General features: G+C 39.7%; 1 protein-coding gene across 2 annotated transcripts; it reads right to left on the minus strand.

Annotated features, from left to right (window-relative positions):
• Positions 1–281: 281 nt before the first annotated feature.
• On the minus strand, positions 282–26,307 carry KLF3 (KLF transcription factor 3). 2 transcript variants are annotated; one of them, XM_019741973.3, is made up of 6 exons: positions 26,063–26,307; positions 20,687–20,782; positions 12,895–13,381; positions 12,054–12,204; positions 6,498–6,658; positions 282–4,333 (listed from the first exon to the last, which is right to left on the minus strand). In XM_019741973.3, the coding sequence occupies exons 2-6, from the start codon at positions 20,741–20,743 to the stop codon at positions 4,152–4,154; spliced, it is 1,038 nt and encodes a 345-aa protein (XP_019597532.1). In that variant the 5' UTR covers positions 20,744–20,782; positions 26,063–26,307; the 3' UTR covers positions 282–4,151. The 2 variants fall into 2 exon arrangements, with proteins under 2 accessions (XP_019597532.1, XP_088648626.1); XM_088792500.1 differs by having other exon boundaries at positions 26,109–26,259.
• Between the last annotated feature and the right edge of the window lie 1,422 nt (positions 26,308–27,729).

Here is a 27,729-nt window from a genome sequence, read left to right on the forward strand (position 1 = left end):
GCATGCATTAGGTGTGTTTGTAGATTTACGCTGGGCTGTCTGCACGTTTATGGTTTGTACTTAGCTTTCCTGTTGCTGCTAGAAAATCAGGGATATAGCTTTAGGGCTGAGTTAACTCCTTAAGTGCATATTCCAGTTAAATGTTTTTCTTTCCCTCCCTCAACAAAGATGCCTATCAGTGATTTGCTTTAACATATCTAAGTAGTCTCTCTACAAGTTACATTGCTCTCTAAGTTTTGTTCCTAGTGATTGCTGCATATATACTAATCACACAATCACACTTTATATTCTGATGGTTTTATTAACAAGTATATAATACATATATTGCATACTGTATATAGTATATGAGGACTGTACAGTACAAATTTATGTTCACAGTTTGACATGACAAAATGTCATTACTGAATTCCCATTGGACTACCGAGTAGAAACAGAGAAGGTACATTAAACATTCACATCTTTAGTAAGAAAGATTACCAAAATGTTTCAGTATTTGCAAGTATACTAATGCATGCTAAAAACCTTTACCCATTCAGTCTTATTAGCTTATAAAATATATTACACTTTATTAAAAATTTCTGCATAGTTTATACAAGTATTAAAGTACTGTAAATGTAATAATCCTGCTATACTTGCAGGTATGGTTTAAGAGATGCTAAGCAGAAAGATTATTTTGACCCTCTAACACTAAGTACATAACAGCAAAACAAAAAAGTGCTAGTATTTGTAAAACATTGTTGTAGCCCTCGTTTAATGCATGGAAAATGGCTTTGTAAATGTATTATTTCTTAAGTCAATTTGCAATCATTTAGAAATTGTTAACTTTGACCAGGAAGAGAACAGACAAGTTTGAGTAACTTCATGTGTGACAGCAATTCTTTCAAGATGACTGTATTTTCAAACCAATTGAATTATTTTAAAAGTTGAGATCTTTCAGATTGTCTTTAAAACAATCTAACCAGGAATGATGTGCAGATATACAGTATCAGCAATATAGTCTTTCAAATTCCACATTAGTGCAACACTGATAGTGCAGATGGGTGTTTAACAAAGTATACATATACGTATATAGTTCCCCTGTAAATCTGTTCCAAGGCTCTTGAAACTTCTGCATATTTAGCATTTCCTTTTTGGAACACACCTATGCTAACACATTCTCCAAACCAGGCGACTCAGAATGTTAATGCCCATTTACGATGTAGATTCACATTGTAAAATTCGAAAATGTGATGGATTCAGATCTAACTTTTGATTTCTTCCCCAAGATGACACTTGGAAAATAACTGAAGAAATTCTATAACAATTTATACAACACCAACTCCATGTTTACAAATCATTCTCATCAGCTTAAATATTGCAATTAAAATTACCATTGATAGTAACAGGGCACACCGTTAAAACCACATGCTCAAGGGCATTTTATCTTTTATTTGAGGCCTCCCACAATAACAGCTAAAAATGACTAAGACTAAATTTCTCAGCTATCATAGTTAAGATACAAATATATAAAAAAGGAAAATTTGGAAAGAGCCAATTGGTAAAGTATACCGGCCAGCATGGGAACTGAGAATGGTTTCTTTGGGTTGCTTTCCTTTCAGTGTTCAAATGGGTCTTTCTTTGTTAATGAACTGTTAACATAATCTAGGCAGGCTAAATAGTAATGTAAGTCTCAGCAGGGTCTCACTTGTACTTTTGAACAAAATTTGAATATGCCATAGCGAACGTTAAATTTCATGAGAACCCCTGAAGTTTTCTATTAACTGGACATGGACTCAAAGCTAATTATTCAAAGATCAATTCTACCTTTTCCTGCCCCTTTCCCCACCTTTTATGGGTTGGATCACACATAAGCCAGTAGCTCCATCTTCGGTGGGTCGTGGAAGAACCATTTCAAGAAATAAACACTTTGGCATGAACGTGACTAGGCATTTACAATACAGACCATACCTACTTTTCCAAGAGCCATTTTTATCCCTCAATTCGTATCTTAGTTGCAAACAAAAAGAAAAGAATAAAGCCCAATTGGGATGTTTTAATATTTTAAACAAATTTTGCAGTGTTTAAAAAAATAAAATAAAAACCAAGTGCCAAGATAACAAATTATTTTGCATTTCTCAACTACGTTTCCTTTCAGTCGGTTCAGAGGACTGATGGGTGGCCTCTCTTTCGGTGCATAGTCCTTACAGCTTAACTGTTATTAACATAGCGCCAAAGTAAGCTCCCCACACAATTCTCAGGCCTCCAGAATCACTTATTCACTGATGTTCTAAAAACAATTCAACAGTGTATTCCTCCCAGTTAAGGTTGTGTAGGATCCTGAGTTGTGGCTGGGATGAATCTTCAAGATTCCATTCTTCTCTCTTCTCCGTCCTTTATGAAGGTGCATTTGATTATATGCACCCGCATTTGACCACTTCTTTCAAATTTAGGAACAATGACATTTGTATGCATGAATTATTTTATTGGCATTTAGACTATGATGCTCAAAAGCCTGCTTTTGAAAAACTTCCCCCAAATGATGCTATTTATCTTCAACATAAACACGAGTCATTTTCTGTTTGTTTTCTGACAGGATAGTTGATAGTGAAAAAAGATTGCCAGCTCCAACAGTAAACATTTGGGAATTTTTGAGCTACATACCCTGTTTCCTGGAAAATAAGGCCTAGCCAGACATCAGCTCTAACCGCGTCTTTTGGAGCAAAAATATAAGACCCGGTCTTATATTATAATACAATAAGACGGGGTCTTATATTAATTTTTGCTCCAAAAGATGCGTTAGAGCTGATTGTCTGGCTAGGTCTTATTTTCGGGGAAACATGGTATCTGAATCCCTGCAATGTGGTTTTCTCTTTTTCAGAAATCTGCTCCCCAAATAAAGGTACGTGTGCTTCACAACTATTTATATTTACCAATAGTGTCACTCAAGTCTTAATGAATAAATCTAAAGCATTAGCAGATGCTTACTTATGATACAGGTCTTGAACACAAATGACAGCCAATTTGGCACTTTATAGTTCACACAGAAGAGTTTCTGTATGAAAGCTATATGGTTAATTTGATACAGAAATATAATTACCATTCAATGTTTCCCTGCTTGCAAAAAAAGCTGTAAGTTAGGTAAAAGAAGGCCATTCAGACCCTTCCCAAAAGATTTTTTACCATTACTGGGCAAATGTCTTTTGTGGCGTCCCTCCTATCAATACCTATGACCCCCATTAAGGACACTGTAGGAATGGAGATAGGTGCATGTAGGTAACCCCATCATTATTTGGCTTTGCGTACGGTTGTGCACAGCTAAGTATGCATAGTGACAAGCTCTGGGAACGCACTGCACAGATAACCAAGTGATAAAATCTCACCGAAAACCCCTAGCCCAGGAAGAATGGCCAGCTTCCTCCTTTGCCCCCCTGCTCAAAGCCCCTTTGCTCCAACGCCATGGGATGCAAACACGGCATCCATCCCTTGAACTGACCGACATCGTCCACCTACATCAGCAGCTCTGACTCATCTTCCAGCGGAGGTAAAGAACTCCTTATTAGCTGCAGGCCCAAAGGAGGGTAAAGGACTTAATTTCGACGAAGTGATAAAGCCACATTGACAAGCAAGATTGGTGAAGGACAATGGGAGAGCTGACAGGACTAGCCTGAAATCTTTCTGCCCTTTAGCTCACCTGGGAACGGGGTCACCCTTCTTTTTGCTGTACAGCACGACATGCGATCACAGGGCACAGAGGTATGAACGTCTCTGGCAAGGACTAGCAGGCTTGATACTGTATTTCTAATACATTTACTTCGATATTCTTTTGAGGAATACATGGAGAAACCGACAATTGGTTATGTTAGTTTATGTGTTCCCTTGTTCTCATTACATTAAACGTTTCTGTAAGAAGGGTTTGCTTAGCATCCCCGGAAAAAAAAAAAAAAAAAAAAAAAAAGTGTTCACATTCTTTAGGTCTGACCCGTGGTAAGGAGAGGAAGGATTAGAGAATCTTGACTACTGACCATATGGAAGTTTGAATGATATAAATTCCGAGATTCAGACCAGCTGAATCAAAATTAAAATGTACATGTAAAAAATGAGTTAGATAACGGGAGGAGAGAGAGAGAGAGCCAGGCGAGTGGGGAGCCGCGGGAGGCAGGAGGTGGACGCATTCAAACTAGCATGTGGCGTTTCCTATGCAGGGCAAGGTGGTCAGAACGGGAGAAGCTGCGGTCACAGTCCGGACACTGGAAAGGTTTGATTCCAGTATGTTTTCGGAAATGTCTTGTTAGTTCATCAGACCGAGCAAACTTCCATGTGCATCCTTCCCATGTACATTTGTAGGGTTTTTCTCCTGCAAAAGGGACAAATGAAAAGAGCTTATTTTTCCTGACAGCAAAAGGCTACTGATGAATCAAGACAGTAAAATTAAAATTTTTGAGCTAAAGTTGTTGACAAATATTATTTCCAAGGTATGTTCATCCATTTGTCTCTCAGTAACACAGTGTCTTTTAAGACAAGCAAGAAAAAATGAATGAATTCTCGTAACTATTAACTGGCTCACTACCCCACCCACAAAAAGCAACGTCATTTTAAGAGTTCTTAAAGCAGAAAGGCACTGGAATTCATTCTGAGGGGCTAAATAGTTTTGCTTTTGTCCTCAGTAGTAGGGATTAATAACGTAGGAAACACCTGGTGATCTGTACTTGTGTATCTCCAAGTCTTAAACCTACTTAGGAGCTTAGTTATATGCAGAGCATCCATTCATTGAGAAGTCCAAATTGAAAGTTTGTGGGATTTTCTTATTATTTCAGTCGTTTTCTAAAAATCTGAAGTCTCTATCAACTGAAATATGTCAGGGATTTCAACAGCTTATCTTTTGTTTAGTCAATAACAACCATGTCTAAGTATAATGCTTTAATTCAGAAGTACTAAAAATATAGTACTATCTCCCCGTCTTGTCAGAAGCCAGGTTTCTCCCACCCCCTCTGGTGGGATAATGGTAATTGGCAGGTGAGAAACAGAAGACCCTTGTGGGAAAATCACAGGGAGAGCCAGTTTGAAGGCCTTTACAAGGAAAAGGGTGTTAATGGCTATCTTCCATGTTTAAATGAGTAACATTGGGTAATGGGCATCACAAAGTAATTCCCATTTACCATCCCTTGTTCTCTAGAAACCTTACAGGACTGCCATTCCTTGGCATTTCAATGAGATACTCAGAATTTGTATTACCTGCTTTGGGGCACAGAATATAAATGCTATGAGGTATTTTTCCTACATCTGAATTGTTATGCAAATATCCAATATCTTTTTAATCTTAGGCTAGACTGGTAACACCCACCTCTCAGGTCCCATTAATGCCCTGGGGATGCTTTTATGAATCTATTTGGCATAGATCTGGGTGATTGGGTGTTTCTCTAAATACAAGGCTGTCACCCTCAGCACTCTCCCTGGTAACATAATGACAAAGAGAAAGAACAGCTAGCTGTACGTGGGCTGATTTTGATTTTCTCTCGGCTTTCTCACTAGGAGTCACTGAAAAACTCCATTTCCACTCTGCCAGAAACTTTCCTGCCCTTTTCTCTTCCAAACCCCAGATTCTTCTCTTTTTAAACATGCCTAATAAAACTCAAAAAAAAAAAAAAGTCTACATTCTAAGTTAAGAACAATGTACGTAGAGGCAAACTGCTGTTACATCAGAATTTCATATCGAAGTGTCTGAGGTTAGGTCAGATGAGGCCTACAGTGAACATTAATCACCAATACTGACTGCAAGTAATCAGGTTATTTAAAACATTTTTATATGAATTCCTTGTTTTGCTACGAAATGTTCAAGAGCCCATGGAACAATCTTCATAAGCTCTGGCTGTACACTCTATATTCAATACTGGGCAAGATGGAAAAATTCTATTAGGTTTGGTGCAAAAGCCAATTGCGGTTTAAAAGGTTAAAAAAATTGCAAAAATCGCAATTAAACTTTTGCACCAATCTAATGTAAACAGATATGGCACGCAATCGCATAAAAGTTCCCCCAGTTTCAAAATAGGGTGATTACCCATATTCCATTTCTATAAATGGCTACATTTATTTGTCCTGCAAAAAAAAAAAAAGAACTGTTCTTTTGCTATTGTGAATTTGATAATGTATACCATTTACTAAATGAAAGCCCATATGAAGACCACATCTCTGATGAAATAGTCCCATGGTTAAGAGCACTTTCCCCTCTGTTCCAGTGAAGGTTCCATTCCTTTCTCCCACCTTCAGTACAGAGAGTACAAAACTGCAAGGGATTGGGAGGGATCTTGTCCTAGAGATAACCTGGAATCTATTTTAACTTATTACAGAAGTAAAACATTATCAAAATGTTCATTTTTCATGACAGATACATCTCTAGATGACTATGGTAACTTTCAATACACCTGAAAAAATTTCATTATAACCTCTAGAGTTAGAACATTTGACTTAACATTCCAGTCTAATACTTAAGAAGGTGCTGTCTTATTTTACATTTCTGATACCTGTATGTGTTCTTCTGTGTGCTTTCAAGTGAGAGCTTTTAGTGTACACTTTGTTGCATCCGTCATAATCACATCTGTGTATCCTCCGCTTCCTTTGGGTGTCTGGAGATTCCACAGGTAAAGGTCTCTTCCCAGGCTGTACTATGACTGACGGGTGATTCCTGTGAAAGCCAATGTTAAATGCAGAATATTGAGTGAAAGGCGCTTCCTTTTCCTCACTCTACCAAAAGCACTCATGACACCAGGCAAAAACAAGAAAGCCCAACAAAATAAACAAAAAGAAATTAGCTGATCAACCCAAGAAGCACTGCTTATATTCATTCAACAAACATTGAGTGAGCACCTACCATGAGCCAGGCACTGTGCTTGGCACCAGGACACAAAGATGAATAAAAACAGGGTTCCTGCCCTCGAGGAGCTCACACTCTAGGGGGAGACAGACATGTAGATAAGTAATGACAGTAAGAAGGGTTAGGAGGTACTCTAGAGGGAGGCAAAAAGCACTCGCGGAGTCTCTTTCCCTCAGTAAAAATTGGCCTATTTATAGGATTCTGTGGTACTAGGTAATGCTGAACACTCTCCTATGTTTTCATAGGTTGCCCTGATTTTCATTTGTCATTCTTTAGGGGAAAATGGGAAAGATCAAATTCCTACGTCTCAGGCAAACCACACTGTAGAACCCATCTATCTACATTTTATCCTTTACATAACTGGCATTTAGTTGGAGTCTCTTAAAGACTGCCAATTTACATTTGATTTTCAAATGCTAACTCTTCAAAAACAAAAGTTGGCACTGCAGTCTTCACAACTAAAACCTTTACTTTTGCTATCATTCCTGTGAGAGGGAGAAGTTCAGGGCAGCGCCAGCAGTTGGGCCAGGAAGACCCTTGCCCAGGACACTAGCTCCAAAGCAGCATCTGTTCCCTCAAGGAGCGCCAGGTATTCTCCCTACCTTCCTGATGACTCACACCCAGATTCGCTTTATCTGCACAAATCAATCATGTTACACATCATGACTGTGGACTTTCTCTTTTCCAGAAAGCCAGCTGGTGGACAGAAAAGGCAGATGGGGAAGAGTTGGGTTAAAGTCTGTAGTTTTCTCAGACTTCTGCTAATTAATGTAATTAACATTTCTAATCCATTCATTAATTCTAATCCATTCATTCGCTTTCCTAATGACTAATTACTTGCTATAAGCTTATGTGGTTGGATTCCAATTGTAAAGAAAGACTTCTTTTTCTTTTAAATTTGAATCTAAATTTCTTAAGATGTTCCAAATAACATATGAATTGTTTTACACAAGTGTATACGGGGAGAAAAAACACTGGTGAAAAGGAAAAAAAGAATTTAATGAGGGTAAACACTCAAGCTTGTGAGATAAAGGGTAATAAAATTTAGCCATAAAAAATCAAAAGGGACTCCTTGAAATGAATCTTGGTAGAAATTTAAATACAGGCCTTTTATCAGTAATTTTTTCAGGCATGCCAGGAAGTGACTAGAAAGAGAATAAAAAGGTATGTTTAAGTGATGTTACTTATTTCTCAGTTTATTATTAGCAAAAAAAAACCTGTCAGTTTTGGGTATCACTTTACCTTCCTACCCTGATGCTTAGAGAGGCAATACAGAAAGATTAAATAGCTAAGTTTAGATACATGGGAAAATGAACATGAACTAGTGAGGGAAAAACAAAAAAAACAAACAAAAAAAAAACCAAGCACTTCAATTTTATAAATGTACAAACATAGCAGAGAAAATAGAGAGAGGTTTATGGACAAATCAAGTTTTTTAAAAGCTGAATTGTCAACTATTTAAAATTCTTCAATAAAAAGAAAAAAGTTCATTTTTAACTTTCAATTTTTATGCCATCCATTAAAGTGTTTCATCTTTATTGAGAGAACTTCAGGAAATAAAATGCTGGGGGGTGCAATGGTTAAATATATTTCATATGCCTCTGGAATACTGGAAAAGTATCCCAGGTGACTTGAGAAGTTTCTCGCAATTATTAGATTTTATAGGTTGGGAATCTGTCCAATAGTTTCTGTGTAGTAGTTACGATCGTTTTTTCCAGTTGCTCATTTTGTATATAAAGGTTCGCTCAAGAGCTGTGTGCTCTAGTTTTAAATCCCAGCTCTGTAGCTGATAGTCCCTGTGACCCCTCGACAAGGTGTTTATCCTGTGAAATGGAGATGATGATAAATAATATGATCACAGAAGTCTGTCATTCTGAGTACTGTACACAAAGCACTTCAGAGTATCTATTTCAGAGGCGGCCGGATGGCTCAGTTGGTTAGAGCACGAGCACTGAACAGCAGGGTTGCCGATTGGATTCCCACATGGGCCAGTGAGCTGCACCGTCCACAACTAGATTGAAGACAACAAGCTGCCGCTGAGCTTCTGGAGGTGGCCAGATGGCTCAGTTGGTTAGAGCACCAGCTCTCAACAAGGTTGCTGGTTCAATTCCCATATGGGATGGTGCGCTGCGGCCCTTGCAACTAAAGATTGAAAACGGCCAACTGGACTTGGAGCTGAGCTGTGCCCTCCACTAGATTGAAAGACAACAACTTGGAGCTGATGGGCCCTGGAGAAACACACTGTTCCCAAATAAAATTTATTGGGGAAAAAAAAATAGAGTATCTGTTTCAGGTGTAAAAATCTACTCAGTGGCAGCTGTTACTATTTCGAGGTTCAGAAACCCATCTGCAAACTCTGCCCCTACAGTTGTGTAATTTCATGAGCTTTGGGGATGCCCCCACAGCAGATTACATAGTCTCTGCTAGGGCTTACATCCACGTACAAAGGTGGCATCATTCTGAGGGTGGTTATCAGCTCCATGCTCAAGAACCAGATGTTTGTACAGGCTGATGCTAGCGATCAGGCTCTTGAGATCCCCGCCTCTTCATCTCCTCCCTGCTCATTTTTAAAGAGGTTGTTTGGATCATTACAATGAAGAAGTTAGAACAGCGATTAAATATCAGAGACCTGGCCATTGTTTTGAGTTAAGCTGGCCCCTCTGTTAATGTTTGCTGCCTTTCACATACACAGCTAAATAGAGAAATCTGATCCTCAACCTTTGTGCTCTAAATGCATTTCACACATGTAAATATGTAACCAAAGGAATTTGATATACATTTGAGTGCCTTTACAAATAATTCTAAAGGTGTAGCTCTATGCAATCAAGCAAATGGATTTCAAAGCTGTATTTTAAAGTCTGCCTCTAAAGGAAAGTTTTCTAAGACAAATATTCTCGGGGCTGCCTCATCATAATGGTACTAGGTACTTGGTTGGTTTCAAGTGATTCTTTCCTGGCTAGCTTGTTTCCTATGTGGGCTGCCACTGGGCACACTCCAAGGTATTACTTAATTGCATCTGTGAGAAAATTACTTGCAGAGCACATGTCCTGGTTCTGGCTAATCTGTTGAATTTTTTGAGGGAAAATGAATTCTTAGGTCAGCATTAGACTAATATTGCTGAAATCTATGTAACTTTACTAATAGCTGTCACCCCAGTAAACTTTAATTAAAAAAAAAACACCTTTAGACTAATATTACTCATTAATCATTAAAAGCCGTGGAGCTTGAGCGTATCAGGAGCACATTACTTAAAATAAGAAAAAGTACTTTCTCTTCAGCCGCATTCAGAGCTCAGAGTACTGTCTTCAAATATCCTTCTTCCATAATGTTTTACATTGTAATTCATAAGAACCTAGACTGTGGAATAACCTTTCAGTCAATGGCTCCCTCCCTATGTGGGCAGCTAGCTTTAGAGTCTTTTTCATCACCTGTGCAGGAACAATTACATGTGCAAGTTGTGTTGCCATTGACCTTGCCAGACACCTGTCATCATAAAAGGAGGTAATTCAGCCTACAAGACATGTCCATTCTGGTTCATCTTCCTGTTTTTCCTTTTAGTTGAGTGCATGAGCAGATGCAATCGGCGAGATATGGGTTAAAAATGGCAGCAAGAGCACTCAATGGGAAGCAGATCAAGCTCAGGCCCCCGCTGCTGTTAACAGTGGGATTACAGGTGAGTTATCTAATGTCTCGGCTCCTCAGTTTCCTATTTGCTCTGACACCCACATGCTTGTTGTGGGAGAATAAAGTAACTCTTTTGAAAACACTTGGAAAGTTTCTTTTTTTTGGGGGGAGGGGGTGCTGTGCAATTGTTAAGGGCAATAATGTACATGTCCACAGATATTCTCCCAGCTGATGTGTCCAGGTAAGAAAATTCATTTTCTTCTTCATCTAGCTTCATCTTTATGGTAGCTCATGTATTAATTGCCCATTGCACCAAAGCAAAGACAACAGAAAACTGACTATGCTTTGGTGTGATGGGCGATTAATACCTGAGCACCATAAAGGCATCTACTTGGGCTGAATGTGGATACAACTAGAATGTATTTGAAGTTCCAGGAAATAGCTAAAACCAGAGAATTCACATTCTATTGCAGAATTAACTGTGAGGGAGAGAGATGGAGAAGATAAAGTAGAAAGGTGGGCGGAACATTTGTTCAAGCTGGACTAAATGGGATATGGAAGATGATGGAAGGAACTCTGAGGAGATGTAATTGTCTCTGTACTAGGAAGCTGGCCACTAAATCCAATGTCGCAAGCACCATAACACAAAACCATTACAACAAGAAAAATAATTATGACCAATAATGAAAATAAAGAGGAAACAGAGGCAGCAAGATTAAGTGTTTAGTACAAGGTCATACATATGGTGGAGAGCAGAGCTGGGATCCAAGACGTCAGATCCAAAGGTCACTTTCTTAACTACTTCAAAAACAGCCTCCAGTGTAATTACAGGTAGAAGTCAAGGATAGCTAGCGGCAAATCCCATTAATGATGTTATTTAACCTGTGTGTGGCAAGTTAGACTTAAACCAAACCACCATTCAGGTGCTTGGATTCTGCGTAAACATCTACTGCACAGCAGTTCTAAAGCAGCCTGAACATTCTAGGGATAAAAGTGATTAAAAAGACCAGATAATAAAGAGTTCTTTCAACGTAGAGCTTTTCTGAGCTACATGGTCAATTTCTGTTGCCATCACTTATTTACAGGACTTGTTTTGGAGTATCTTTCTTGGGCTTGTGGTTGGCCTGAAGATTTTGATTAAAGACATTCCCCATCATGGAAACAGTACACTCTATTAGAAGTGACAACTGGAAGGACAGTGTGTGTCTATGTAAAAAGTTTTCATGATCCAACCTTACGTGGAATATTTAGAACACCAAATTCAATCCACGTTGGGATTAAAAGTAGGTGTGCATAGTCTGGAAGAATGAAAAAAAAGAAACATGGTAAAAATGATACTATGTGGTAAGTTGGAAAAATCATGGGCGACTAATTCACTGGTAACTTGAGGCCATTGTCAGAATGCTGTCCATGTAACAAAGCACACTGTTTTTGGAGATTCTCCCATCTTGCCCAGTGGCTGCCATATACTACAAAGTGTTCCTGGCAATCCACACATCATGCGTTGGAAGCTTGTGCTTCCATTCCAGGTCCCAAGATGCATGCTGCTACACAAATGCCGGGTAGACCTAAATATACTTACTCTTGCAACAATGCTTGAGGGGGGGACACTGAGTTCATTACAGGGGGCGACATTTCTTCAGGATAATAATCCGTCCTCTGTGGTTCGATCCCAGGTTCTATTTTAATTTTCTTCTGTAATATAGGCTTCTCATATGATTCAATTACAGGTACTAAGAAATAAAAATAGCAAAGTCACTCTCTGTATAATTTACCAATTTCTACTTTTAAAAGCAGATTGTACTGCTCATCTACAACACTGATGTGCGAGGATTTATTTGCCTTTGGCAAAATTCCAGTAGCAATGAATCTGCAGGGGATACTTGTTTCTCTAGACCACTATTTTGTCAGTAAGCAGCATAAACAGGAAGTTGGACTTTTAAGACATCAGTTCCAAAATGATTCTTCCTTATGATTTCTGGTTATCACCTTTTAACCCCCGTTTTCTGCCCATGACCAGCCAGTAAACAAGGTAGCTTTTAACAGCCACTAATTATCACCATGATCTAAAGGTATTAAATGCCTTTTGCACCTAGAACCATGTCAGCATTCCGTAAAGCAAAATTTTTAAAAGTAATCAAAATTCTTAATAGCCCAAAGTTCACAATTACATAGTGGAAGTAATCATTTCATGGCATTAAATAGACAGCCTCGTTCTTGGGACCTCTTCCAGTATCCACACACACACACACACACACAAACACACACACACGAAATGCCTTAGGCAGACTCCAAGTGGAAAATTTTCTCTTAAGAGTTCAACCAGCTTTGTTCCTTCGCTCTCTCACCCAGGCTGCCTGGTGAAGACCCGGGATACGTAATACTAAGTGGGAGCAGCAGAGTGGATCATTGGTGGAATTTACCTTGCATGCTACTATTTGAATTCTCCATCTCCTCGGACAAGGACACCATGAGCGGCTGCTGGAGGTGGCTGGTGTACATGAAGGGGACTGGCTGCACCACGACGGGCTGTATGACCGGCAGTATGCCTGGGCTCCGAATTCCGTGCCGGGAGAGGGCGGCGGCCATCACCGGCGGCATGGACAGAGGCATGCTGAAGGGCTGGACTCCCGGGGGTGGGGGCGAGTACTTTTTCATCGGCGGGCTGGAAGATGGCATGCTCAACCCAGGCGAGGCTCTCCGGTGGGAGGACTGGAACTTCAATGAGGAAGGAGAATTCCCAGCAGAGGGCGGTGAACTCCTCTTGTTCACGGTGAGGTCCACTGGCTCCATTTGCATCCCAGGTGACAGGCCTTCTGGGGTCTGAAAGAACTTATCGGGTAATGGAGTGGAGTAGATGACTCCATACTTGTTGGGCTTTATCGACTCCATGTAATTAGACGGATATGACTATTGGAAAGGCGAAACAGAAACATGGAAACAACCAAGTAAGTACATTTGCTTGAAACATGAAATAAGATGAAAATATACAAGGCACTGTCAATTACATGGACTTTAATAAGTGGTTTGGATTCAGATATATGCTTAACCCTAAAAAAATGCTATAAGAGCACTGGTCGAATAAACATAAGAACTAAGGTTAACGTGGTAACCCTGTATCACACGAAAAGTCTCAGACTTAATTTTCAAATGATACCCACGTGTAACGTGAAGTGTGAGGCTGATGACTGCCAAACTTCTCCAACAGGTTATAAAACAGAATCTTGTGGGCCTTTATCATTTGGAGTCAGAGTTGGGGTTCACCGAGAACCAGCCAAGCCAACGAATCTCATTGCTTTTCTGATGGGATTTCTTAATTAGCAGGAAATGCTCCCAGCTTTAGTGCTTCACCTCAGCAGTAGGACACGGGATATCTCTCACGATACACTTGTGCGTAATACAGAGAATCGGAGCTGCAGGGCAGTACCCGAGGGGTGGGCTTGAGCCGTGATGAATCCCACAGTCCTCATGTGCCTGGGACTGTCTTGGTATTAGCACTGAAGTCCTACAACCTAGGAAACACCTCAGTCTCAGGCAAACCGGGATGGCCTGTCAGCCTACACTCCTGTCCCCTGAAGGCCATGTCCTTGGCCCCAACTTCTTTAATGGTCTTATGCACAATTTGAATGAAGCTGTGGAAGATGACTTGATTTCCAAATTTGTGGATGCCACAGAACTGTAAGAAACTGCTAATAGAACATGACTCAAGTCAGGACAAGCGATGCTTGAAGACACTGGCACACAGGCTGAGGCCCAGTGTTCTCTCCTTTACAACCTGCTACCCCCTCCATCAAGAGGCTGGAGGAGGGACAAAATGGTTTGTTTCTTCCCAAATCTAAGATCTGTTCTACAGCTGACCTACCTTCAAATACCCTTCTCTCTTCTAACATCAGGATAACCTAACTCATATCTACCAGCTTTAAATATAAATCAATCATAATAATTGCACTCTGGTTAATGTCCTTGGCCATGGAATTCACTAAAATTACTCTGTTCTTTAACTAAAATTAAAAAATATATATAGATATATATCTATATCTATATATATATTTGTTGTACAATGCCTTTTAAAAAAATGAAACAGTCATTTTCTTTACATGTAGGCATTTTAGGGAAACTGAAATATTCAGTGATAACATGTCAATTGTTCCTGCAGAAAATTACTTATATTTGAATGCATTATAGTGAAAGTGATAAGCAACACACTGTGCCTCTCTTCCACCTCTTAAATTCTATGTGTTTATGATTGTGAGGCAATACTAGCTCATGATGTAACCAGGAAAACCCACCAGTGGGGCCTTATGATTAAATGGCTTAAATGCGCCGTGAATTTCTCAGTTTCCCCGCCCCTCCAGTGGCCACTACCGCAAGTTACAAACAACTGTGGGGTAGCAGTGGTTTTGACGGGGATGAAGACTGAGATCACACCCTTTCCTCTCTGGGCAGCTCTCTACCTGGCTGTGCATCAGATTCACTTATGCTGATGCCTGATCTCTATACTCCACGCCCACTGAGAATAAGAGTATCGGGGAGCAGGGGTCCAGGCAGCATTTATCTACATCTGGTTTTGATGTTGATTTCTCATCATTCTGTATTTTGTTCTTCTGTCCTTTCCTTCTTTATCCACGTCATCAGAATCTGTATGGTCTCTTAGAAAAGTGACACCTGCGGTCTGGAGCACCTCTCTCTGGGGGTACTGAAGATACTTACAGATGGTACACGATGAACATATAGTGCTTTAACATAATTGGGTTTTTATTTAAATGTGTAAGAAAATAATTTTTTTACATAGTGATATAATATTCCATTAAAATAAATGTATTATGTTAAAAAAACAGTTGCATAAAAAAGCAAGAAAAATTACTAACTAAATATTACAAGTGCAGATGCCATCAGGATATGACAAGACTTGTCAAGGCAGTACTGCAAACCCACTTCTAGGAGGCTCTGAGGTTTAAATTAAAATTGGATTCAGTGAGATAACCTATGTAATGAGCTTCATACACACTATTGCCCTCGGAGTCCCTTCTCTTCTTATACAAGAGGTGTGCACAGTAACGGGCTCTGATCCTCCTGCTCAGGGCTTCTCAAACTTGACTGTGCACGAATTCACCAGGGGGTTTTGTTAAACTGTAGATTCTGAATTACTGGGGAGTGGCCCAAGCTGCATAGACGGCCTCTTGCAGCCTTTTGAATAGCACAGCTCTCAATGATAGAAATATAGAATAAAAATGCTAACTTTTATCATTACAATCTGGTAAATCGTTTAAAAACAATTTGAAGAGAGGAGGGAAGAATTTTCATTAGTAATACTGCTTAAAAACAAGGACATGAAGGATATAAGCTCAAATATATAAACTGTTGCTTTTAAAAACTACTTTATACATCAAGAATCAAATGAAGAAAAGACAATTTTTATCTTTCTTTACAACCAGGCACACATAGATACACCACAAGGTGAGAGGGCCCCAAACATACAGCAATATTAATATTAAATATATTTAAATATTAAAAGAGGCACAAGGCTAACTAAAATGTATTTGTTTATAAATAAGTGATGCACAATGAGGGTTTAAAGAAGTAATAAATACAGGTGAAAAAAAAAATGTTTCCGAGTCCTAAAGTTTAACCTGCTTTATGTAATTCTCTAAAGGGCAAAAGTTCTGGTACTAGAAACAAAAACTTCAGGAAATGGAAGGCATAATTGTTTCTACTCACCAAAATGTAGCTTTGCCCTTATTTTCAGCCCTATTCTTCAAAGACCTTCCTATGACCTAGATTTGAATGCCAAATTATTGGCAGCTCAGTAGGAAGCAAAATGAGGACACACTTTTACTGCTGTCATTGCTGGATTTTTCTATCCGTGGGTGAGTCTAAGGAAAGTCGGAATTTAGAACCTGGGAGACTGGCAAATGTAATAACATTTTCAAGTTTCTCAAGTTATAAAGAAAGAGAAAACCACACAGAAAGACAGGTTTTCTAAACACGAAGCGCAGTTTTGCTGAGAGTTTGCTCTCCAGTGAATGCTCCCTGCCCCCTGTATTGATGTATGGTGTTTGTTAGACCACGGGCTAAAAGTAAGGAGACACATTTGGGCACACAAATGAGTACCCACTTAACTATTTCTAGTCCGACTGTGCCACATAAAGGTGAAGAAATGTGGTGGTTCCTCAAATTGTCTCACTAGGAAATTTCACAGCAATGTTTATCAGAACCGTCTACGTTTAATTATTTGGGTGGCGCACAAGAGCTACTGCAATCAGCCTGCAACAATCTGGTTCTCCACAGTGTAAGGACTGATACAGGGTTTGCTCGGGGTGTGTGCCTTGGGTGGGTAACACCCTGCTAATAGCTGCTTCTTCTCTGTTCCAGACCATTCCTATCTTCTAACAAAGCCATGCAAATAAGCCTAACAGCAATGGCCCCAAATCCAAATCAGAGGCAAGTGTTGATGAAGCAGAAAAGGCACCTCTGGCCACTAATGGACATCCAGTGACACCCCCCCCCTCACACACACACACACATACTGCTTACCGGAGGAGGCCCCATGTGCTGGAACAGAGCCTGAAGACAAGACTCCAGCAAGGTTCCCCCCAACCAACCCCTACTAGGGGTGGTAATGGGTGTACTAGTCAAAAAGATTTATTATTAAGAAAGGTTCTTTCCCTCTGTTGTAACATGTATTTGTGTGTTCACACCTGCACATTGTGCATAATTTATTTGCTGACTGCTTCCTTTCACCAGAATGGGAAATGAGGCCCCCCGCATAGGTGCTCAACCAATACTGGAGAAATGAATGAAGTGAATCAGCACACTCTCTGCGCAGTTTTTACAACTGACAAGGCTAAGAATAATTCCACTTCTTTTGATTCGCAAAAAAATATTTTTTAATTGTGATGGGGAAAGGGGTTAAAGGTTTGGGTAATTTTCCTAAGTTATCACTTTATACTCAAGTGCAAATTTCAGTAGTTTCTTATTTTACTGGGAATAGGTTTAGTGAGTGTTCCATTACAGGACAGATGAAGTGGATGGAGTGAATGCCTGAAATATGGACGAAGTCTTTTTCACTATTCATTAATATTAAAAAAAAAAAAGTGAACATCCGTGACAGGGTGGTGGCAAGTCAAAGGAATCTTCATACCAAGGGTGGGGTTCCCAGGGCAGAAAGGTGTGGTACATTCATAAACAAACACTCTGGAAACAGCTCATGTCATGCCCCTCTGTGCAAACAGAAGTAGAAAGCGCTCTTTCTCCAGGCTCAGAAGAACCATGAAAAGTTTGTTAGAACAGAAGAGAGGAACTACTAATTTTAAGCACTTTTCAATCTGTAAGGAGTCTGTTAGACAACAATTTTCATTAAAAGAAAAAAAAAAAAAAGGAATGTACTTTCTTCAAAAGTAATCTTCCTATAGGAATAGAGTAAGAAAGAATACTTTTTAAAATTTTGCTTTCTTTCTTACTTACCGAGTTCGGTTTTTAAATTTTCAATCTTCTTTGGAAATGTATTGGTAAAAATAATTCCTTTCCATGTGCATTTTATATTCATGTGTTGTCTATACTTCACAAATGATAATCTCAAATTTTACAAATTGAAAGGAAAATAAACATAATAAAATAGACTCAAGGAGCTGCTGGTGGTTTCGCCAACACTGCACTGAGGATAAGTAGCAGAGATCCATGCACACACCTGGGCAGGCAGTATTTACTCTGCTCCCTATTCTTGTAAATTTTAACAAGATAATCCAAAGCCTCACCATTTGCCTCAAAGCCCAGGGTGGTGGTATGAAGGCTTCTATTTAAACAAGAGAGAAATGATATTTCCTCACTTTCTCTCTAAATTACAGCAAAATACCAAATACCAAATGGCTTCTGCTGTGCTCTCATTTTAAGAAAAAGGAGGGGTGGGGTGGGGAGGGAAGATAAGCCACCATGAAATATTTTTATTCATATGTGGAATTAAAACAAACCAAAAAAATCTTACAAATTGTCCTGTACTTCCTTAATGTTTAGAACATTGACTCAAATAACCAAAGACTTGAACCTTCAGGTCAAAGATGGAATTAAAAAGACAAAACGGAATAATAAATTAGGTTTCCTACACTCTACCTATGAAAGCAGGAGAGATGAAATTTGAAGATTTAAGAATGAAAACAAAAGCTTATTTAATTCTGTTAAGAAAATAATCACAATACCCTACTCCCCAAGTGTTTCAGTTAACTGAGGTTTCACTGAATTAAGAAAAAGAAACTTCATTGTAAGGACTGACACTTAACTTTTGATAAAATGATCTATTTCTGTAAGTGTTAGCTGAAGTTGAAAACTACAGCATGAAGGAGAAAAAAAAAACAATTGCAAAAATACTTCTACATATTCTAACTTCGTGTATATAACGGTTACTTCAAATGCATTTTACTTCCATTTTTTTCAGTTAAGTGCATTTCCTTGCATTTAATTATGTCATACTAACTTAGCAACACGGATCTTCTGTTTAGCTTTAAATTAGGCCTTATTGAGCCCTATTTTCATGCTTGATTAAAAGCACTAGAGCTATATAATAGTAAAATGCATCATTGATGGTTCTGCATAATTTACAAAAATAATTAATCATATTCTCCAGTACTAAAAACCTATTCGTATTTCAAGGGTATAATTAATGGAGAAATACTATAGCTTAATTTTCCTCCAATGTGATCATGCAATAGTTAGGGGAAAGGGGTTGATGAATATGAGAGCACCAAATAACATGAGAAGTCAATTTAGTTTTTTGATCAATAAAATTGTTATTGCTCAGTTATCGTATTCAGACACTCGGTTATCCACTTATGCTGGCGTGTAAACATCTTTTCCTTAAAGCCACTCTGACTTAACTTTTCATTGCACACAGTGGTAAACACTTCACTGGCTTAGTAATATCCATGGCAACTCGGTTCCAAGGGCCTCAGGGTGACCCCCGTGTCCTGTATAAACATTTTTGGCAGGAACCTCCACAGCCAATGCATAAGTATGATCTAATTTTGCAAGTGTGTCATTACCAACCTTCACATATACAACTCAGGCCAAGTTTTTCCCGTTGTGAATATTTTCCAAGCCCATGGAAGAAAAGAGCAAGACAGAGTGAGAGTGTTGCCCTGTTATTTCAGATTTACTAAACCAGATTCCCTCAAGTCTAATCCCTCCTTGCTTTGAAGTGGGACACACCTTTCTGTTGTCACCCAAGTCCCATCGCCATGGCACTAGTGTTATACCTATACAGACACTTGGACTGATTACCAGTCTGTCTCCTGGTGGCCGAAAAGTATCTAGAGGAGCCTGACTCACAAGCGGGCCAGCTTAGCACTAAGGTGTTGAAAAAGACAATGAACATAAATTCTCTCCCAACCACAGACGCTCCCAAGTGAAACGAAATTCCTCCTGGCCACCAAGTTCTCCCGCTAGCTTCTCCTCAGTGACAGCCCCAGGGCTGCTGTCATCAGGTTTTAAGCAAGCCACTTTATCCTTAATGGATCTGCACATGCAAAAGGGCTAAGGAGTTGTTCTATTTTCTTTCTGGGTTTCATCTTTTTAATCATTGTGAGACACACCCCAAACACTGTATTGAGACCCAATGGAGTATCTTCTTCCAGTATGAAAACAAACAAAAAAACGGACACTCTCAAACATTTTTGCGAAACTCTCCTATATAATCAGGGAGGTGGCCCTGAGTAAACAACACCTCTAAGTCACCACGTTCTTAACACAGATTTCTTGTAGGTACATTCAGAAATTGCTTCCCAACCGTGATGGACACTGCGTACAGGTTTTTTACAAAAACCCCAGAAGTATATTCGTTTAAAAAAAAAAAAAAAATCAGTTCAGTCTGGCCAAACTTTATTTTGCCAAAACCAATAATCCTGAGAGCCTAAACTAAAACACTAGTAGCTGAGTTTTTCTAAATAAACCTGCTTCTGTCGCGACGAGATTCGCCTGTTGGCCCAAGTTCTGTGCTGATCATATCTCGGTGGGTGGGGGGGTACAGGACTTAAGGGAACACGGATCCCATTTCTTCAAGGATGCACAATTGTTAGTAGGGTATTAACCTCATTTACTACCGGGCGCTTTGAAAAGTTTGCCTATCAAATGCCTGTTAAGTAATGAGTAACTTTAAGGAATAATACAATACATTATGTTATTACCACTTGGAATAAGTAAGAAAATGTTCAGTTTTGGAAAACTTACCACCGAGACAGGGTCCATGGCCTCTTGCTTGACAGGGACTGGGTCAAACATGAGCATTCTTTTAGTTAAGCCTTCTAGGGTGCTCGGGTACTTGGCCTAGAAAACAAAACAAGGTGTCTGTCTAAATTCCAAGGTTACTTTAAATATAAACTAATAAAAATATTCCTCACTCCCCTTTCCCTGCTCCTTCCTCTCCCCCGCCCCCAGAATGGCTGGAATTTGTTCCCCTTACCTATGAAAGATGCCATTTTGTATAATTAAAACCAGACTCCATGGTTATAACCAGATGAGAGCCAACTTGCATTCCTAACTCAAATACATAAACCCTGACATTTCTGAAACAATATGTCCAGCCCCTTCTGAGCAGCAAAGCTTGCTTAAGATTGCCCTGCAACTCAACAAAAGTTCCCATTATATACAAATGTCAAACACCTTTTCTTTTCCTTATATTCGTTACAGAAAAATCAGGAAAAAAAAAGACAAACCAAAAGGAAACCTACAACCCACCATCATTAATATCTTTGTTTTTATCCTTGCAAACTCTCTTTAAAATCGGATTACTGTATGCATACAATTTAGTACCCATAATTTCACTTGACAACATATTGTGAAATGTTTCTTTTTCAGTCAGTATGGTTCCATACCATCAAATTCAGCGTGCCACTGTGTGAACAGATCAGTTTATGTAAATTATCCCTTTTTATAGGGCACTTAGGTTGCTTCTAAATTTTCACCATTAGACAGCAGTGAGCATCTTGATACTTACACCTTCCTATACATCCTTAATTAATTTTTAGGATAAGTTTTATGAAGGGGAATTCTTGGGTGATAAGCATGTACATTTTTCAAAGCATCTGATGTATCACCCAGCAAAGATGCTCTGTTATTTCTATCAATAAAATAGAAGCTGTGTCCCAACATTTCTACCAGCAACCTGTATTATCACTTAAAAGAATAAACTTTGCCAATTTGTTAGTATCAAATTGACAAATTATTTTTATTCTAAATCGATTTAATTACTGACGTTAAATTTTTCATTTCTATTTACCATTTACATTTCTTCTTTTAAGAAATGCCTATAGGTCTTGAGCTCCCCTCCACACCTCTTATTGTTTTCAAGCATTTTTTTTATACATGGAGAATATTAGGTTGTATTCACGCCCCTTCTTGCAAATTTCCCATTAGGAAATCAGCCAATCTTTAGCCTAAAGCAAAGGAAATTTGCATCTTGATCCTGTTCGGTCTTTCTCTTCTTTGCTTCTATTGTTCTGCTTGTGCGTTATCCATGCATTTTCTTCTGTGTTCTATACTAGTCCACGGCTAGCACTAGTCTACATAAAGCCAACTGCTTCCTCACAGGGCAAAACATCAGTCTGCTGGATATTCACCTGCATTTCAGGTTATAGAATCACTGCCCAGCGACTACCCAGACCTTCAACAACCTGCTCCAGGCACTTACTATTCAAAATTTGGTTTCAGTGTTCTGTACTTTGGTTAGAGGTGAGGTCTTTATAGATCACTTCAGTTTGCATGGAAAAGTGAAGAAGTTTTAGATTGAGCTCTACCTGAAAAATCTGTACAAGTCCCTGGTTCTAGATTACTTTCTGTATTTCAGGATTAAGAACTCCCCACCTCCATGAGAGCCATCCTCTATTTTTTGTGTCCATGCTCTATGGGTTATAGTACGATATCTTCACATACAATTATAAAATAATACTGTGTCGTTCTTGTGCTGCATTGCCTTGTTGGAGAAAGCCTGTTCTTGGTCTCATGACAACACGTGACTGTCATTAACTCAACATAAAGCCCTGACTTCAAAATTCTATTTTCCTACATCAGAGGATGTATTATAATCTGCGAACACAATCTGATACCAGGCAGTTCAAGTCAATGGTCTTACTACCCTCTTCTGTATGCCAGCAAAGACAACCCAAAAGCCAGTAAAAAATGGATGATTTCATAATGGAGGATGAAAACCCCTTTTATGCCTTGAGATCTATTATTAACCAGTTCCCAGCCTAGCAAATATACAGATGGATTCAGTTCTAAGAACTGCTGTCCAGTGCCCCAAAGAGGACCTTAAATAAAAGATGTGAATTCTCCTGCTTGCATCAGTGAGGTCAGATAATTCAGCAGCCCTGACCCACGGCTGGCCACCCCTCCCCCAAGCCCTGAAATTGACTTTACTCTTATGGATTCATCCTTGCTACTCCACAGTATCTTGACGCAAATCGATCGAAATAAAAGCACTCATATTTTCAGTTGTATAAGGAAAGCCCTGGTCTTAGGACTCATGAGTTGCATCCTAGCCCTGCAACTCTTTGCACATGTAAAATGAGATGCCTCTTTTATCTACTTCCTAAAATATTTGCTGGCACTGTTTTAAGAAGATCGAATTAGAATTTAAAAAAAACAAAACAAAAAAATACAACCTCAAAAACGAAAATGCAAAATAAAGCTCATTTGTCCTCTAAATCGTTTATATACACAAATATGCACACAATTTTTGTATATACACACAGCACACACAGCACTAAATTTGTTGGCAGTGATTCGGGAGCGATGTCAGGGGTTTGCCTCTAGGCCCACACACCTAGCCTTAGAGGACAACCCCTCTACCCCAGTCAGTTTAAACGTGAATAGCTGCCCATATCCCGTATGAGATCTCATATAGGGCCTTGGCCCTTCACAACTGCACCCCTGCAATAGCCTCCTAGCATCCCCACATCTCACCTCAAGCTCTCTACTACCAGTAAGAGCAGCACAATGGAATTAAGATGATGGGCTCTGGGGTTCATTTTGGGTCAAATCCTAACTCCACCATTTTGCTCATAAAGCCTTTAATGACCTTTTTTAAGGCCTGTAGCAATAACTACTGACTTCATTTAGAAAGGAATTACACATTAACCTGCTATACCTTGTACCATTTTAAGACATTACTGAAATCACTTTCATTCTTTAATTTTTATGTGTTATCAAAATTTAAGGAAATTAGTGCTTCGCAAGACTTGTAATCATAAGGTCAAAAAAAGTCTAAAGGACTTGTTCTAATAAAACCTGACTCATTTTCATTTAAAAAAAAAGAATTGTAAAGGTATGTTTATTTGTTCAGAACTGTATCTTAGAGTAACTCGGTCATGATAAAGGGATAGTTCTCATTATAGAAGTATTTCAGCTAATAAATGAAGAAGGAATGATAGGGTAAGAATACCTCATTTTGAAACTCCAAATTAAATAATGCAGCACTAGACAATAAAATAAAAAAGTCTGTGCGAAATTCAACTGTCACTATGAACAGAATCAAATTCACTGTCCATTCACATGTCTAACAGCACTTTGTTCCCAATTTAGAAGCTATCAGTTCTAAAATAGCTGATTATACTTTCAGTGATAGTCACAGGACATGGAACAAGATACAGGACGTATGAAGAAAACGGTGTGCCCTAATCTGATAACAAGAGCTTCTTGGGAGTGGGGTGGAGATGGGACAGCTTTATACACATCTGAGTGCCAATTTAAAATTTTTTTAATTCTGTAAAACTTTTAACAAAAACAGGTGAGGGAAGCTCAGCTAGAAAGGAACCAAATGTAGGAAGAGAATCAAACACATTAACACAAATCAAGCTTTTACTTATTTGCAAAAAACTCATATATATACTCTGTACCTACCCACTGTGCCTATCTTTGAATAGACCACTTTTGCCACTGGTATTAACTTTATGGGACTGCAATGTCTGCAAAGTGCCTTCCATGTAACTGAGAAGCAACTGAAGCACTGAAAGAATTAGGGTCCCTAAGTTTAGTGGTTTTAGTTCCACATGGGCAGCTCAGCGCTCTGGGATATTACCATGATTTTAAAAGAATGTAAAAAAAAACTACAAATGCTATAGAAAACCTATTACACAACACTGACAGCAATCTTACGCAGAACCAGTAGGTGGCGTGCTAAAACAGGTATTAGAGATTAGGACACTGGCAGCAAATTGAGTCTGCCAATTCAGTGGATTTAATTCAGTTAAATTTAGTGGGTTTAAAGCAGGCTCAGGAATTCTGTTAACCATTTTATGTGGGTATCACAGACATGATGAGGCCCCAAATGTGGTTCTGTTGTTTCTTAACAACTATTTTCCGATCACAAGCACACTTACATCTTAGTTGTTATATTCTAAACCAAGCAATCCCAGAATAACAAAACTTGCATTCAAAAAACAAAAAGGGCAAAACTGGTTCTAAAAACTTCTAAGTTATCGGGTGCTAAAAATACAGAAACATCATTGCCAAAGTAATTTTCTGTAACTGGAGCAAATGTCATCTTCCCCAACTATGTTATTTTGCTGGGAGGGGCCAATACAGCTGAATTTTCCTCCAAAAGAAAGAAACAGATTTCCCTTCACACTCTCTGCACTTATACTTCTGACTTTTCAGGGTCAGGTTTTTGCCCAAATGGAAAACTGCATGATTACGTATTAAATAGCTGCGGTGAATCATTTACATGAAGTTTCGTAAGTAATATAGTTGCATCTCACAATCCTATTCAGTCCCATATGTTTTATGAGGATACAAATACACTACAGAGCTTAGAAACACACACAGCCCCTAATGAAGGAGGTTATGAAGCTAGAGCATGTTTATTTCAGAAACAACTTTATAAATGACTGCCCTCCCCCCCCCTTCCTTAGAAGAGACAGAGAGAGAGAGAGAGAGAGAGAGAGAGAGAGAGAGAGAGAGAGAGAGAGAATGAATATAAATGTGGAGAGAGAAAGCTTGGTTTCTTGGTGACAAGCAGGATTTGCCTCTGACCTTCTCCTTTCTCGTCATCTCCCTTTTTATGCCCTTTCCATATCTTGCGTTCCTCGGGTCCTCAAAGGGTTCCTGCAGTATCCTTCCCCAACCCAGCCTGATCCCATGGTTCCAAGTGACCTGCCTTCCTTAACCCTAATCTGTTTCCTAGCTGACCTAAGCCAGGTGTAAGGAGAAAAACAGTAGGATCAAACCAACACACCATCTGTAAGTGCCCACCCCCCACCCCCCAACTCTCCCAAGTGTTTGGATAGTAAAGGAGGAAGCATGTTACCTTCCCCCACCCTTTAATCCCCAAAGGAACTTCAGGGGGAAAAAGAAAAGAATAAGCCCCCCCATCTCTGTGTGTATGTGTAATTCTTGGCCAGGAGGAGGACCAGAGGGGGCGGGCAACATCCCTGAAGCTAAACTTCCTTTCCAAAGAAACTTTTCTTTCTTTACTTCTGCACCCAAACTCTTCAAGCTCCTGAGGAGCTGAATATTTAATGGCAGTTGCTCTGGCCAGAAATACAAAGGGCCAGGCAACAGATGTAAGGAGGCAGTCTCCTTTCAGAACAGCCAAATACTGGCACCTACCTGGAAATGCGTCCTGTTTTCATATCACTTGACGATTTTCACCTACCTCAGTCTTCTCTAGTTGGTTTGAAAGGAAAAAAAAAAAAATCCCATGGAGTATGTCTAAATCTTTGCCCCTCATAAATTAGATATTTTGCATCAAAATGTTTTGTAAATGGGAAAGAAGTTAATTATTTAGTTTCAAATTAAATATAATGATCCAATGAGCAAACAATCCGCCCTCTCTTCTCTCTCAACTAACAAGCCACCCAATTTTACTTTCCTGCCTCCACCCATCTGCTCCACCCTATGGAGAGTTGCCAAGGCAAGTCCAACTTGTCCAAACAGGACATGGCTTCAGATAAGATTCTGCCCACACCCTGTACTTCGGAAAGACCGAGTGAAGCAATTGATTTTGCATGTAAATAAGGACAGGTGCAAAGGTAACAGCCAAGCAGTCCCTACACATTTGCAGACTGAGGCCCAGCAAAGCACGGGTGGGGGTGGGGAAACCCAACCCATACCTTGTAAGTAAACTCTCAAGTCTCTCAAGCTTGCCGGCACCTGGCTAGTAGCATTCCACACCTTTCTTAAAGAAATTTTAGCAAATGCTAATCATTTTCCCTACTGAATTTACACACTGGTTTTCCCTCTTTAGGCTGACAATTTTGAACTTTAGTTTTAAGGGCAAGCAACCCAAGATCCTATGAAAAGTACCCACGATGTGTAATCCCACTGTGTGCATTATCTTACAAGGCCTAAGCCCTGGCAATTCTCTTCTGTGAAGTATTATATAATCAAATCCAGAAGCCTGCGTGAGGCCAGGCTGCCTCTCTGCTCGGTGCCCTATCACTGAAGACCCACCCCACTCCACCCTAGGAGCCTCCACCCATGGGGCCCCACCCTAGAGGGAGTGGGAGGTTGGGAGGGACCAATTGGCTCCAGTGAGGAGCCAGTTCCTGGAAACTCTGGCCTCAGCAGTGATGGCTGGAACCTTAAAAATAACCAGAAAGAATCGTCAGGGTGGTGGCAATTTCCTGGGCTCCTGAGGATTTGCCATTAAGAGTTTATCTCATAGAATCCCAGAAGCTTTGGATATGAACCATGAGCTAATACTGCCCTCTCCCTTCAAAAGCAAATCATTCGGAACCATGGCTATGTAAGAGAATTAACTCAACATGTCCCAAATCCAAATTCTCCCCTCCTCCGCACTTATTTTCTGGTCAATCACCATGGAAACCTAGAGGTCATCTTTTAAGCCTTCCTCATCAACTTTTCTTTCCATTTCTACTATTGTCATTGCAGGCCAGGTCCTCAGTGCCTTAAGACAGTGTTCCTGGGGCTTTTTCCTTCACTGTCTTCCCACCTAGTCCTTTGGCCCCTCCAATCCATCCTGACCCCTTTCGCCACCTACATTTCTCAAAACCGTCTTCTCCTCAAGCCTTTCCCAAGTTCACAAACCTTCCTCTTTCCAACAGGATCCCCATGGCTTGTGGAGTGGGTTCCAGCACCCATGCTGGGCACCCCTTAACTAACCAGCTGCCCCCTGCTTCAACAAGCGCCCTTCGTGCTGGTTGCTGGCTGCCCTGCCCCCACCCCATGCCTTTGTTCATTTTTGGCCCTGATGCTGGGCAACCAGTGTGGAATGCCCCATCCCCTTCCTTTCCGGCTTATCTAAATCCTCCTAA

This window comes from Rhinolophus sinicus, chromosome 1 (genome assembly GCF_057876585.1).
Source record: "Rhinolophus sinicus isolate RSI-liver-muscle chromosome 1, RSI-T2T, whole genome shotgun sequence".
Lineage (NCBI taxonomy): Eukaryota > Metazoa > Chordata > Mammalia > Chiroptera > Rhinolophidae > Rhinolophus > Rhinolophus sinicus.